This window comes from Ctenopharyngodon idella, chromosome 3, assembly GCF_019924925.1.
Source record: "Ctenopharyngodon idella isolate HZGC_01 chromosome 3, HZGC01, whole genome shotgun sequence".
In the NCBI taxonomy this organism is placed as follows: Eukaryota; Metazoa; Chordata; class Actinopteri; order Cypriniformes; family Xenocyprididae; genus Ctenopharyngodon; species Ctenopharyngodon idella.
In genome coordinates this window covers 2718566-2735432 of record NC_067222.1, presented here as the reverse complement: position 1 = coordinate 2735432, position 16867 = coordinate 2718566, and the positions used below count along the sequence as shown (strand labels likewise).

The 16867-nt window shown below is 34.3% G+C and overlaps 1 protein-coding gene across 1 annotated transcript; it reads left to right on the top strand.

Moving 5' to 3' along the window:
- Positions 1 to 82: 82 nt before the first annotated feature.
- Positions 83 to 14480, top strand: tspan34b (tetraspanin 34b). The gene is made up of 8 exons (XM_051888113.1): positions 83 to 340; positions 6560 to 6638; positions 9412 to 9627; positions 10743 to 10817; positions 10953 to 11060; positions 11399 to 11524; positions 11643 to 11735; positions 13767 to 14480. The coding sequence occupies exons 2-8, from the start codon at positions 6582 to 6584 to the stop codon at positions 13824 to 13826; spliced, it is 735 nt and encodes a 244-aa protein (XP_051744073.1). The 5' UTR covers positions 83 to 340; positions 6560 to 6581; the 3' UTR covers positions 13827 to 14480.
- The last annotated feature ends 2387 nt before the right edge of the window (positions 14481 to 16867 follow it).

The window sequence follows — 16867 nt, the reverse complement described above, 5'->3', positions numbered from 1 at the left end:
CACATACACAGCTGTTACCTCCTAATATTTTGCTTTGAAGCTGTAACAACACATTTTTCTGTTGACACAAAGTGAGTTGTTGTGTTGTTCAGGTGCCTCAGAGGAGTCTTTACCATCTCCGTAACTACAGATGCGTTACACCCATTCTCTGCCTCTCCAGAGAGAAAGCAAGGGAGGAGTGGTGTCACTCCCACCTGTTCACTCCTTTCCGTGAAAACCATCTTCACATGAGAGACAGAGAGAAAACAAGAGACGCAGGTAACGGCTCTTCACCGATCTGACAGTCAGTCACTCACTCAGGGATTTACAGAATCTACAAAACTCACACATTTCATTAAAGGTAAGAGATTCTACTTAGTGAAGCTACCATATCGTGAAAATACAGTTAAATACCTTGAGATAAAGAACGTAAATCTGTTATTTAATGACCTCTGCAAATAACTGCAGCCTACTTCGTTTTTGAGTGGATAGCTATAGTTGAGCAGGGTCATGTTTAATGAGTGTTTTGAACATGTTCGTGTCGTGTCCATTCGGAATGAGGTCTCACGAGAGACCCGTGCTGTTGTTTTGATGATGGATTTTCCTCGCTTGTCCTGAGTCATTGTTTTGCGTAGCGCGAGTGTGGCTGTAATTAACACTGGAAAGTCTCGGTTGTTCTCACTCACATCTTCACATCGTACAAACAATGATGTCAGCCGTTATTTAACGGCCAACCGCAAACTCGACAATATCTTTCAAAATATGTAAAACAATTCTGTTGAAAGTACCATGATACTTTGATAAGTTTCTTATGTTCACTACAGCTGCATTTGTTGTTCAAAATAGGCCTACAGTAATATTGTGAAATGGTATTACATTTTAAAATAATTTATATTTGAATGTTAAAATATAATTTATCCCTGTGAATTTTCAGCATCATTACTCCAGTCTTCCGTGTCACGTGATCCTTCAGAAACCATTCTAATATGCTGATTTGATGCTCAAGAAACATTTATTATTATTATAATTATTATTATTATCAGTGTTTGAAACAGTTGTGCTGCTTTATATTTTTGTGGAAACTGACTTTTGTCAGGATTCTTTGATAAATAGAAAGTTCAAAAGAAACGTTTATTTGAAATCTTTTGTAACATTATACATGTCTTTATTGTCACTTTAATGCATCCTTGCTGAATAAAAGTGTTTTTTTTTTTTTTAATCTTACTGATCCCAAAATTTTGAACAGCGGTTTATACTGTGATACTGTATGATGCCAATATTGATATTTGCATTGTACTTCATGGTACTTCAAAGAATACCATGGTATTACCATAATATATGTCCCACCACATCCTAAAAAAATAATACCATAGTAATTTGACACTTACAAAAAAGTAAAATGGTGCACAGGGTATTTTGGCACATGTACTATGGTAGTACCGCTATTTACAATCCAACATTATATTATATAGGCTACTATACATAATATTATATACTAAGATTACCATATTCAAATACCATGGTACTCCAAGGTATTTTAAATACAATGGTAGTTTTTTGTAAATAAACTCGCAAATATGTACTAACTTAACCCAGTAATGAATAATCTCCTTACAAAGAAGATATTTATAGGACAAAATTATATCTAGACTCTCAGGAGTGATTGAGAACTAATCAGTAATGTTGTGTAAGTAAACTTTTAGTCTTCAAAAGTCAATGCAGTGATATAAAACAGATATAATGACTGATATTATTCGTGTGTTAATTTGATTTGTTATTTTAATGTTAAATGTACAGTTGAAAATTAACAATAAATGTGTAATACTTAACCAGACATTAAACAGCCACTGGCTGTGTATTCTACTATCACATAATACAAAGGTTGCATGTTAGTCTCCAAGGAACATTAGTCGTCTCCATTTCTCCCTGAGATGACCCAGTACCCAGAGCTCAGAAAGACAATGTCCCATGCACACTCAATGCTGACTAATACAAAGCCCGCATTATCTTTTTTTTTTTGCAACCACTTTTGACATGCACTGTTGCCTGTGATTTCCCTCTCAATATAGGAAACCTGATATGTGAGTCAGATATCAAGTTTCAGGGGTTCCAAAACCAGATTAATCAAGCAGAACACGCAGACTAAACATTAACACACTCCTATGAATGATTTTCATGTAGGAAAAACAAGCACACTAGTGTGTGCCGCGAGCTACACGCACCACACAAGCATTTTCATTTCGAAGACTTGAGGCTAACACACCGTTTGTTAACGTGTTTGTTATTCCTTATGTCACCATGGATGGACTCTTTAGTCCTAAATACTCATGGGTGACCAAACTAATAATAGTTTACAGACTGAATTCTCTTTAATGAGGAAGCAAACAACAATTGAGACAAAGTTCTGAACATTTTTAGATGACAAATGTGACGAATCAGCAGACTGCTTAATATTGAGTTGACTTTTGACCCTCAGATGCTAAAATCAATATTGTCTCATCCTAAGGGCCAGATTTACTAACAGCTTGCACCAACTTTAGTGTCACTTTTGATCAATTGTATGGATTCTTGCTGAATAAAGGATTAGTTCACTTCAGAATTAAAATTTCCTGATAATTTACTCACCCCCATGTCATCCAAGATGTTTAAATGTCTTTCTTTCTTCAGTCAAAAAGAAATTATGGTTTTTGAGGAAAACATTCTAGGATTTTTCTCCATATAGTGGACTTCAGTGGGGTTCAATGGGTTGAAGGTCCAAATTGCAGTTTCAGTGCAGTTTCAAAGCGCTCTACACAATCCCAGACAAGGAATAAGGGTCTTATCTAGCGAAACAATCGGTCATTTTCTAAAAAAAAATAAAAAATTATATACTTTTTAATCACAAATGCTCATCTTGCACTGCTCTGCGATGCGCCACACATTACGTAATCATGTTGGAAAGGTCACGCGTGATGTAGGCGGAAGTACGGGGTCAAAAACTCCATCTCATTTTCTTCTCCAACTTCAAAATCATCTGAAATCATTGTTTTACCTTATTTTGTAAAGGTTTTCATCTTTGCATGTTCGCTTTGTAGACACTGGATCGGTACTTTCACCTGTGTGACCTTTCCAACATGATTACGTAATGTGTGGCGCATCGCAGAGCTAGTGCAAGATGAGTATTTGTGGTTAAAAAGTGTATAATTTTTTTTTTTTTTTTTTTTTAGAAAATGACTGATTGTTTCACTAGATAAGACCCTTATTCCTCGTCTGGGATTGTGTAGAACCCTTTGAAGCTGCATTTAAACTGCCATTTTGGACCTTCAACCCATTGGTCCCTGTTGAAGTCCACTATGTGGAGAAAAATCCTGGAATGTTTTCCTCAAAAACCTTAATTTCTTTTTGAATGAAGAAAGAAAGACATGAACATCTTGGATGACATGGAGGTGAGTAAATTATCAGGAAATTTTAATTCTAAAGTGAACTAATCCTTTAATTCATTTAAATAAATAAAAAAAAAATATATATATATTTATACTGCCCAATGATTCCTCAAGATCAAATCATGAGGAGACTTGAGCTGTTACTTAAGATTTTCACCTTCATAAAATAATAATAATAAAAAAAAAACTATTGTATAATTAAATTACATCTTACAATCTAAACGTCATTTGGAGTCATAACTTCTGAAGTCTAGCGATGATAAAACTGATCAGCTGCTCTGTTGGCACTAAGAAAATTTGACAGTAACTCTGACAGTCTGTAATTGTGAAACTTGCTGCATCAATAGTCTTTTATTGATGATTTTTAAATGTTTATCTCATCTGTCTTTGGTCAATGACCCGATCAGTACCTTCTGTTCATCTTAAGCCTGAACAAACGCTGACCTCACATCGTGTCCTGGTGAGCGGTAGTGCATGTGACACACACGTCATGTGATGCTGCGTCACAACCCAGTGTTAAAAGGTTTTGGATGGTGCAATTAAAACCTAATTAAAGTCCTTTACGCTGTAAAAGTGATATGATCAATGACAACATATGTTTTTACATTACTTTAACTCGTCAAAATAATTTACACAATTTTCAACTTTGTTATACAAGATTCAACTACTTTTTAAACCAGTTAAATATAATTTAAGTTGAAATGACTAATACATCCAAGTTGATTGTACTTAAAAATTCAAGGAATAAACTTTTGTAATGGCCTCATAAGTGATCTCAGTTTCTAGCAGGAAGTGTTGTGTCACCTCTAATTTGTCATATTGGTGGACAATGACAAGCAGAAGTGTAGCTCATAAAATGAGGTTATTTGTGTTGAGAGGAAATCAGGTTACTGCCATGTACAGTAACGCCTCTCTGAAAGGTGCAGTGTGTTCTGTGTCACAGATTTTATCATGGCCATATTCCAGGATATTCCAAGACTCACCAGGGTTAAAATTGTAAAAGAATGGTTCAGAGAGCATGAAGAATCATTTTCACACATGAATTGGCACCTCTGAGTCCAGACCTTAAATTCATTGAAAGTCTTTGGGAAGTGCTCACCTCTTGCATTGTCAATACAAGATCTTGACCAAAAATTGATGGACCTCTTGATGGAAATAACATCACAACATTTATTTCCATCGAGAGGTGCATCATTTTTTGGTCAAGTTCTTGTATTGACAATGCAAGAGGTGAGCACTCTGTAAAGTCTCCTCCAGCACATCCCAAAAACTTACACTGAGGTTAAGGTCAGTGCCAATTCATGTGTGAAAATGATTCTTCATGCTCCCTCCCAACAATTCTTTCACAATTTGAGCCTAATGAATCTTGACATTGTCATCCTGGAATATGGCCATGGTACATCTTAATAAAAAATAAAAAAAGTCCCTGTTTGGATTGTAATAGGCAAATTAAACTTGACTCTTGACTCTATTATCTGCTTTCGAAACTTCTGTTGCTTACGTCATGAAAACAATTACTGCCAGTGATGGAAACAAGGTGAGGGGATTTTACAAGAGTGTTTCCTTTAAAACACAATGTAAAATCCAAACAGCGACTTTTTTTTTTTGGCCGGGCAGTGTGTAATATATATATATATATATATATATAATCCATTACATTACATATTGAAGGTAATATAATCTGACTACTTTTGGATTACTTTTGACCTAACTCGTTATTTCTCATATTGATTTGAATAGGATAATCTTGTACCATATTAATGTTTTAATATCAATTTTTTATTACTAACAACATGAAGTGCATTAAATATTACATCTCGTCAGGGTTTCTCAGACTGGGGTTCATGAGTTTAATGAAAAGCTATTAAGTAATTATTAAAATAAATAATTTTAAAATAAAAACAATCAAAATAAAACAGTATGGAGAATCAATGAATTATCAATAATTTACTGCCTCTGTGAGAATATCATGTAGTGTGATTACGAGTATTTAAAAAACGTAATATAATCTAATTACGAGTACTTAAGTATAATCAGGTTCCAAAAATGTATGCCTGGTTTACATTTATATATATATATATATATATATAATATATATGTGTGTGTGTGTGTGTGTAAAGCAAGAAACATATAAATATATATATATATATATATATAAAGCAAGAAACACTGAGCGTCTGTGTGAGGAGTCACATGCTCAGTGTCTCTAATTTTCTTGCATTTGAATAGTGAGCCAGAATAGTGCAGAATCGTGTTATTTCTTATCTCAAACGTCTGGACCTCGCTCTAGGTATGAAAGAGTAAAGGGAGGTTTTTGTCTCGCTCCCATTGTGTTCTCCACAAAAAGCTCAAAAGACTCTTTAAATATTAGTTTAGGTCCTATGGTCTATTCAGAGCTCTATTAAAACACGGATCTGACCTTTAAGAGAACTGAATAGGGCATATATATGTACAGTATTGTTTTATATATAGGTATTACACACCTTATTTAGATCACACAAAGCTTATTGACTAAACTAAAACAAGTTCCAAGTTCCTAAAAAAGTTTATTTATTTATACACATCAGAAATTTATGAACCATAAACCTTAGATTACAGACATAGCCTATAATGTGATCCCTATAGATTACGTCTTTGTTTCAAATAAAATCTCACATTTATTAACCTTTGATGACTACATAAAGCTGGCCAGTCCTTCAGGTGTTGCTGTTTGAACTGGATTCAAACTTTAGTTTCACAGACTTTTTGGGGTGTGACTTTGTATTTGTAATAGGTTTATACTGTTCAGGCATATCTTGTTAAAGAGCCACTTCCTGTATAAGTGACCAACTCAATTTGCAAGGTTTGCATGAAGCTGTGACCTGCGTGACCAGCGTTGTGGGGTTAACGAGAGTTGTAGTTAAATCAGTTACTACAGCAAAACCACCATCTTTTCCCCCACAGCATTTCCTGGACGGCGTACTTTGTCTTACAGTATCATCCAAGTAATTGTTTATTGTATATTCGGTATCCAGAAATTCATTAAAAACTAAATGTTAATAATCTTTCAAGTTTTTAAGAAAGATTAACTTTGGAACAAAACACAAGGTGGAAGTTCAGGCAAAATAAGTCCTCTAATTATAAAAGTACTTTGTTGTTAATTCTTTTTTTTCTTTCAGGTGTCATATCCGTCCAATCAAAATGGGCTGCTTTGGATTTTTGAAAACGATGATGTTTATCTTCAATGGGATCATCTTTGTAAGTAATGCTCATGTTTGTTCAGAAAAGTTATGAGTTAAATTAATTCTGTGAAAGTCATTTCAGGTTTACCTGCTTTAACAGCCTGTGACTGTTTCCGTGTTTTGCATGAAGACAGATGTATCTACTGTATATAGTTTATTTAAATCCAAAACATCTATTTACATTTATGTTCTCAGCTGCTATACACTGTCTATATACTGAATACAGAGTGTGATAAAAGTGTTGCTTTTTCTCCAGATCCATAGAGAAAAAAACAAACTAACAAACAAGCAAATCATCTCATTTTCATGTGGTTTAGTTGGGTTGAATGCAAATCATATTGCTGCAAACATGCCTTTTTTGTGCAGACAAAATATATAACTTGCTCAACAGTGACATTCAGGCATTTTAAGTGTGACTTAGTGGTACACTTTAGGGCCTCTATATGTTGGTATGAGGACAATGGCATGTATGAAGGGATCCTATAATGTTCTTTTACATGTTCAGCTTTCTTTAGTGTGTAATGTTGCTGTCTGAGCGTGAAAAAGGTCTGCAATGTAACAAAGCATAAATTCACTCGCTTCTCTATATCAGTATCTCCCTGAAATGCCTCCATTGTAGTCTTGAGTTTACTTCCAGGAACAAACATGTCACAATATTCCTCATTTAAATAATTCCCACCCAAGGCACACACAAAATAAAGGGACAGGGCCTGGTTGAGTTAGTTAGTAGTGTGTTGAAACTCAGGGTTATGATAAAAGGTGTGATATTTCCCAAACACACTCGAAGCGATTGACCAATCACAACACACTATACCAGCCGACCAATCAGAGCACATTGTGCTTTTCAGAAGGAGGGGCTTCATAGAGACAGGAATTAAACAGAGCGATACCGGGAAGAGAGGTGCTACAACAATGGAGAATATGGGAAAAAATAAAGCCCAAAAGTATACTTCATTTGACTTGCATGCACAGTTTTGAGCAATCTTTTGCCATGAGTTACGACCCAGGAAAATATCTTTGTATTCTTTCATGCTAGAGTTGTACAAATGAGGGTACTTTTTTAACCTCTTCGCACAATCTCTCGTCTATGTAGGCCTCCGTTGTCGCTGTAGCTTGCATGCATTCCGGTGTCTTGACAAATTGGGTCCTCCCTCGAAATTGGGTCTCCACAAACCGTCTAATGATTATCCTAAATATATATGAATGATACTAATTTAAACTAGATAAAAAAAGTTTGTAGACAAACTTTAAGTTGACTTGAAAATGCCTAGCCAGAAAGTTTGAAGTAGTTTTAAAAGCTTGAATTTTGAAGTTTTTCAGTTTGTAATAGTTTGTTTTAGTTCAGTAGTTTAAAAGATAGTCAGATAGATAGAAATAGTCAGATAGATAGATAGTCAGATAGACAGATAGATAGAAATAGATAGATAAGAAATAGTTTCTCAATGTAGTCTCAATGGTTTAGAAATAGTACATAGAATGGCAGCTAATGGAGTCTGATGAGCCTCTCCAACTGTCAAAATTTGAATTTTGACAGTTGGATTTTGAATTTTGAATTTTGACAGTTGAAAAACTGAACATCATTAATTTGTTTTATTCATAACTGAAATATTTGGACATTTAACATTTAATTTAACACATAATTACATTAAAGATGATTGTGAATACATGTAGGGTAGTGCAAATGCGTGTATAAACTAAGCTATCAGACTAATCGGTATCTGTATATGCTATGCTAGTACATAAGCTAACTAATACAGACATAAATGGTCATTATAATGTAGTTGAAACAGCATTTATCATAACATGATTTTGTAGGAATTGTAATCATGCGCTAAAGAGAACCAATGGGATCGCGTGGGGTCCTAATGGAGACCCGATTTTGGGGGGGGGGGTTATGCAGTTTGTATGTACCTTGTGAATCGACGTCCCCAGGGCACGTTGCCACCTTGTGGATAAACTAATTATCATAAACATTTTAATAAACATTTTTTTTGTGGCATATCCACCTTATTCCTGACTAGCCTACTGGTTTTCGAATTATGGGTTTCACTTCTGGTTTGGGGAACTTCCATTTAAAAACGAATCGTTTCGAATCATAAGGTTGCCCTACAAATAAAGCTTATCCGTCAGTTTGACTGAATGAGCTTTCAATTTTCCTTCATGTTTTATTTTCAGATATCATGAGAATAACGTAACGCTTGGTATTTTAACGTAACGTTATAACAAGAATATCTATGGCAAGAGCTCTTTTCAGTCAAAAAACATATTATTGCATTCATAGAGCGAGCCTTTCACTAACTGTTTACAGCTTAACGGAAGTTACACCCATAATTTGCGCAAAGCACCATGAGACGTAGGAATAAGGTGGATATATATGAGTGAAACGACTTCTCAAACAAAAACGCTTTGGGCGGAGCTTGATTTTGTCCATGTGAAATTAATTGAATGGTCGTGGTTTGCTATTAGTCAGTCTCATGTGAGTGACAGGTTGCCCCGCCCTCGTGCCAGTAAACACGTCATCAAGAGAAGAGATGAGCTGCAAGAAGGAGGGGAAGTTATGTTGATTAAAAATTATGATGGTACATGAATGTTTTTAAAAATAATGATGTGCACAGATAAATCATTTATAATACTGCAATTTACCATAAAAAAGAAGAATTGTTCATTTTGATTTCATGCTGACTTTAAGACATTTTAGGGCCTCTGTATGATGATATGATGTGTAAAACAAAATGTGTAACAGTTTCCAATTCAAATATCAAAATGTCTGTGTTTTTTTGTTGATGTAGCTGGCAGGAGCAGCTATTCTAGGTGTGGGGATCTGGGTGAAGGTGGACAGTGGATCTATCCTGGGTTTTCTGCAGAATATACCAGGAGCTTCACTTCAGCTGGGACAGGTCTTGAACGTGGGATACCTCCTGATCGCGGTGGGCGCTGTGCTGGTCATCCTGGGCTTCCTGGGCTGCTGTGGAGCGGTCAGAGAGAGCAGGTGTATGCTGCTGCTGGTACGTCACTGCAGGCCGGTGTGGTGGGAAATCGAGTCCCCCCAAGAAATCGGGTCTCCTTTAAGACACAGAGTGATCCCATTGGTTCAACTGACTTTTAATGGGATGTATTTTTAGCACCTGATTATAATTCCTGCAAAATCACGTTATGATTTATATTGTTTAAAATGCATTATAATGACCATTAATGTTTTTAAATTATATGGTTCATATACTAGTATATAACTGGAGCTATAGGTTGTGAAATCAAGCATTTCTCATTCTTAGTGTTTTTTAGTTATCTTATTTACTAGCATAGCATACCTATACCCAATTAGCCTGCTAGCTTAACTTATATATTAGGTATGTTTTTTGCTTCCAATATCTGTTTCCAGTTTGTTTTATTATGCAATACATAGGCATTCATTTTATATTTCAAGCATGTTGTTTGTGCACTTAATGTAATAAACATCATACAATAGTGAAATTATAAGTAAGATTATAATTAGTCAAGACATCATGATAACAACTGGGTCTACGCCTGGGTCCTAAAGGAGACCCGATTTCTGGGGGGACTCGATTTCTCACTACACTGGAACAACACACGACTCCAACTGCTACATAATCAGCCTCTCAGAGGAGAGTTATTGTAGTTACCTGGAAAAATCCTCAATATCTGGCAGGTCTTTATACATATAATTTATATATCTATTATTATATCTAATATAAGATATAATATATATTATAATATATTAGTCCAGTCTTCAGTGTCACATGATCCTTCAGAAATCATTATAATTCATTCATTTCTTATTATTATCAATGTTGAAAACAGTTGTGCTGCTTTTTGTTGAAACAGTGATTAAAAAAAAAAAAATCAGGATTTTTTTTTTTTTTTTTTTTGATTAATAGAAAGTTCAAAAGAACAGCATTAATTTGAAATGGATTTTTTTTTTTTTTTTGAAACATTATAAATGCCTTTTACTGTCACTTTTGATCAATTAATGTGTCTTTTGAATTGCTGAATGAAAGTATGATTTTATTAATATAAAAAAAGCTCACCGTATACTGCAGTGGACTTACTTTCATATGTGTTCATTCATTCAATTTGCCTCTCAATCTCTCTCTCTCCTCAGTTCTTCATCATTATTTTGATAGTCTTCATTGCTGAAGTCGCTGGAGCGATTGTGCTTCTGGTCTTTAAGCCTCTGGTAAGTTTTTACACATAATATTTTCCACTTTGTCCATGCAGAAGTAAATACTCAAACCTTCTTAAGAAACATATAAGGAAAAGGCATAATTATAAAATCACATACCACTCAAACCTCCTTGTTTGTTTATTTCAGGCAGAAAACCTTATAAAGCAATTGGGAGATGAAGTTGTGAAAAGCATCAGAAAAGAATATGGGAAAAACGCAGATCTTACTGGACTATGGAACACGACTATGACAGGGGTTTGTGACACTTTGGCTCATAAAAAGAGAATACAGATTTAATACAGAAACATTCTCAAAATTATACAGAATCTTGACACTCTCACATAAAAAAAAAAATAAAATTTGTCCTTTTTAATATTGAGTATTTGTTACATCAGGACTCGTGCTTCATAAGGAATATAAAACTTTCTCTCATAAAACCAGGGTGTTTAGCAGTGTAAAACATCACCTGCCCAAAAATAATTAGCCCATTTATATGTTAACATCTTTTTTCCAACGAGCTCCTCTGTCTGTAATACCAACTTCTGGCTGAATTAGACTGAAGTTAAATCTAACTCTCATTGCTTCTCCTTTAGCTGAATTGCTGTGGATTCAACAACTATACAGATTTCACAAATTCTTACTTTGTGAACGAAACCAAGAATTACCCATTTCAGTGCTGTACTGTAGCTCCCTGCAGTGAGGCCACAGTTATGAATTCGGTGAGGCTTGAGGACAGTATTTATATTTATTTATATACGGTCTCCAATCAATTCTCAAGATTTGCACACTCTTTGACATTTATATTTTTGTATCTTTCTTTTTTTCTCTCTCTCTCAGACTATATTAGGTTGTTTCCCAAAACTGAAGACGCGGGTAGATGAGAATGCAGTTATCATCATAGCTGTAGCATTGGGCATCGCTGCTCTTGAGGTACCAGACACTATTTCTGTCAATCATTTTAAAAGTCAGGAAATCTAGTGTGACTTTTTTTCTCATAATCCTGAGTTTATATCTCGCAATTCAAACTTTTTTTCTCATAATCCTGAGTTTATATCGCACAATTCAGACTTTTTTCTCATAATCCTGAGTATATATCGCACAATTCAAACTTTTTTCTTGTAATCCCGAGTTTATATCGCACGATTCAAACTTTTTTCTCATAAATCCGAGTTTTTATCTGACAATTCAAACTTTTTTTCTCATAATCCTGAGTTTATATCGCACAATTCAGACTTTTTTCTTATAATCCTGAGCATATATCGCACAATTCATACTTTTTTCTCATAATCATGAGTTTATATCGCACAATTCAAACCTTTTTCTCGTAATCCCGAGTTTATATCGCACAATTCAAACTTTTTTCTTGTAATCCCAAGTTAATGTCGCACAATTCAAACCTTTTTCTCGTAATCCTGATTTTTTTCCTCATAATCCTGAGTTTATATCTCAAAATTCTAACTTTTTTCTAGTAATCCCGAGTTTATATCTCGCAATTCAGACTTTTTTCTCAAAATCCTGAGTTTATATTTCACAATTCAGACTTTTTTCTAGTAATCCCGAGTTTATATCTAGCAATTCAGACTTTTTTCTAGTAATCCCGAGTTTATATCTAGCAATTCAGACTTTTTTCTCAAAATCCAGAGTTTATATCTCGTAATTCAGACCTTTTTCTCGTAATCCAGAGTTAATGTTGCACAATTCAAACCTTTCTCTCGTAATCCTGAGTTTATATTTCAAAAAAAAAATTTTTTTTCTTATAATCCTGAGTTTATATCTCACAATTCAAATCTTTTTCTTGTAATTCTGATTTTTTTCTTGTAATTCCGAGTTTATATCTCACAATTCAAACTTTTTTTTCGTAATCCCGAGTTAATGTCACACAATTCAAACCTTTTTCTTGTAATCCTGAGTTTATATTTCAAAATTCAATTTTTTTTTCTTATAATCCCGAGTTTATATCTCACAATTCAAATCTTTTTTTTGTAATTCAGATTTTTTTCTCGTAATCCCGAGTTAATGTCACACAATTCATACCTTTTTCTCGTAATCCTGAGTTTATATCTCAAAATTCAAACTTTTTTCTCATAATCCCGAGTTTATATCTCACAATTCAAACCTTTTTCTCATAATTCTGATTTTTTTTCTCATAATTCTGAGTTTATATCCCACAATTCAAACTTTTTTCTCGATTCAACATTTTTTCTTGTAATCCTCAGTTTATATCTCATGATTCAACATTTTTTCTCGTAATCTTGAATTATATCTCACAATTCAAACTTTTTTCTCGTAATTCCCGAGTTTAAACTTATTTCTTGTAATTCTGAGTTTATATCTCACAATTCAGATTTTTTTCTCGCAATTGCAAGTTTATATTTTGCAATTCTGACTTTACAACTCACAATTGCAGCCTACTGTTTGTTTAAAAATAGTATTAGATACAGTATACAGTAGTATTCTACATTTCTGTCACTTTACCTCATTTTCAGTTATCGCATTGGAAATAAAAATGGATATTTTGAATTTTAATCCAGTTTTGTGTAAAAAAAAAATCTGTCCAATTCAGAGGTGGAGAAATTTATTCACATTTCTATGAAAGATTATAAAACAAACATCATTTTCTTTATAGTAACATGTGCCTAATGAATCATGTACTAAATAAGACCAAAGACATTTATTAGGGCCGGTTCACACAGACGTTTTTGCAGTTAAAAAGTAGCACAATGGAATGGTGTGGTCATTAAGGAAATAAATGTAGTAAATTTTGATTCCCTGTTGTCTTTGATGGGTAATGCATTTATTTCCTTTGTTTGGAGAATAATCACAACCTTAATATACCTGACTGTAACACTAAATATAAATGTAAATGACTGACAATATAAATACTGATAAAATATAAATATGATGTGTATGAAGTCTTGTGATGCTAATGGTATTTATTTCTCTTTCTGTTCTCATTTTCAGCTTGCGGCGATGATTGTGTCCATGACCCTGTATTGTAAAATAGGGTCTAAAGTTGATTAATGTCTCACTTTAACTTAAATATCTCTCTGATGACTCCTCTGTTACTGAGGATGAAGTGGATCATCTATCTAAACAAGATCACTGTGACTTCTTCAACCATTTTCAAATGTATCAAACAGTTTGACTTTTCAAGTCTTTGTGGATATGAATGTAAAGTAAATTCAGACAGTTAAGCCTAAAATTTGAGAGTTTTGAAAGATCCCATTTTTACTATAGTTGTGTTAAAATAAGCTATCTTAGCTGTTTTAATGCTTACATATATATATATATATATATATATTTTTTTTTTTTTTTTTTTTTTTTTTTTTTTTTTTTACTTTGCCTATGCAATGTTTTCTTATTTAAAAACAAAATGCTTTGTTTAATCGCATAACACCCATGGCATTATTTTGTAATTATGAACACACTGAAAGATTTTCCTACTGTCGTTATATGTGCAATGACCAAAAAAAAAAAGGCCAAATGTTTTCTATCAAATGTTGCTGATTGTAATTTATTGTAAACTTTTTACAAACCATTTCAAATGTGCCTGTTCATAATAAAGCACAATGTTTTATCTTTAAAGTCTGTGTATAGACTTTAAAAAATGGATTATATCTAAAATATTCATGTAAAATGTTTATTTTGAAAATAATTATAAAGGCAATATTTTGACTTGTTTGTGATCTGTCATTTCTTTCAGTTCACTCCAACTCCACTAATGTACATTCAGCCTGTCATTATTACAAATCACATGATCATATGTTGTGAACATTTTAGATCACATTTTAAAAAACATTTTGTAGCTTTTTAGAGTAGCAAGATGATTTTTCAAATGATGAATTCACTTTAGAGGGTAAACAAATCATGGGTTGAAATTGATGAATAAAGTTACAAACTCCCACATATTATTAATTTATTTATTTTTATTAATTTATTTGTTTATTTTTATTTTATTTTTTTTATTTTTTTGTGGTCATAATTTACTCACCCTTGTATTGGTTTTCTGACTAGGCAACAAACTGAACAGCTTTATTATTATATGTGATAGATTCTACTACTACTATCGCCCTCTAAAGGCGGAAAGCCCCCTGGCGCAGAACAGCTTCATGTCTCATAGGACTCTACTGCCCTCTAGTGTTGTAGAGTTAAGATGCAGCAAAATGACTGACAGCTCAATGCGTGGATAGACGTCAAACAACAAACTACTAAAGTAAAGATGCTGGAGGAGGTAATAAAGAGCTGAAAGATATTCAGGAAAATATTAGGCTACGTATTAATTAAATAAACTTTTATTGTTGGTCATTTTTATATAGGCCTAAATAAAACCTTTGTAGTGAAGATTAAATGATTGAAATCGGGTGTACAAAATATTTGGGAATTATTTTTACACCCTATCACGTGTTTCCTTTTTTATAAATACTTGTGTATCTATAAATGTCCTTTAAAAATGATTGTATAATGTTATTGTTCTCTGAATAAAGAAAATGCCGGAGGAAACTTCTAATACTTAGTCTTATTTTTTTTTTCTTTCCTTTTTTTATTTGTCTTTTTATATATACACACATATATATATATATATATATATGACATATTTTATAATATATATGGCGAAACGTGTCCCAATCACCCTTAATTCTCCAGAATTAAGGGTGATTGGGACACGTTTCGCCATTGAGATGACTATATATATATATATATATATATATATACACACACACTAAAAAAAATTTAAGCCTTTTTTTAGATTTACGCATTCCAATTAATAGTAAAATTTCCATCAAACTGAATTGAATAATCCGTATATAAAGAATATATAAGGATTCAATAAACTATTTATGAGCAAATCTTGAAAAAAGGCTGTGTGTGTGTCTATATACAGTATCTCACAGAAATGAGTACACCCCTCACATTTTTGTAAATATTTTATTATATCTTTTCATGTGACAACACTGAAGAAATGACACTTTGCTACAATGTAAAGTAGTAAGTGTACAGCTTGTATAACAGTGTAAATTTGCTGTCCCCTCAAAATAACTCAACACACAGCCATTAATGTCTAAACCGCTGGCCACAAAAGTGAGTACACCCCTAAGTGAAAATATCCAAATTGGGCCAAAAGTGTTAATATTTTGTGTGGCCACCATTATTTTCCAGCACTGCCTTAACCCTCTTGGGCATGGAGTTCACCAGAGCTTCACAGGTTGCCACTGGAGTCCTCTTCCACTCCTCCATGATAACATCACGGAGCTGGTGGATGTTAGAGACCTTGCGCTCCTCCACCTTCCATTTAAGGATGCCCCACAGATGCCCAATAGGATTTAGGTCTGGAGACATGCTTGGTCAGTCCATCACCTTTACCCTCAGCTTCTTTAGCAAGGCAGTTGTCGTCTTGGAGGTGTGTTTGGGGTCGTTATCATGTTGGAATACTGCCCTGCGGCCCAGTCCCCGAAGGGAGGGGATCATGCTCTGCTTCAGTATGTCACAGTACATGTTGGCATTCATGGTTCCCTCAATGAACTGTAGCTCCCCAGTGCCGGCAGCACTCATGCAGCCCCAGACCACGACACTCCCACCACCATGCTTGACTGTAGGCAAGACACACTTGTCTTTGTACTCCTCACCTGGTTGCCGCCACACACACTTGGCACCATCTGAACCAAATTAGTTTATCTTGGTCTCATCAGACCACAGGACATGGTTCCAGTAATCCATGTCCTTAGTCTGCTTGTCTTCAGCAAACTGTTTGCAGGCTTTCTTGTGCATCATCTTTAGAAGAGGCTTCCTTCTGGAACGACAGCCATGCAGACTAATTTGATGCAGTGTGCGGCGTATGGTCTGAGCACTGACAGGCTGACCCCCCACCCTTTCAACCTCTGCAGCGATGCTGGCAGCACTCATAGGTCTATTTCCCAAACACAACCTCTGGATATGACGCTGAGCACATGCACTCAACTTCTTTGGTCGACCATGGCGAGGCCTGTTCTGAGTGGAACCTGTCCTGTTAAACTGCTGTATGGTCTTGGCCACCGTGCTGCAGCTCAGTTTCAGGGTCTTGGCAA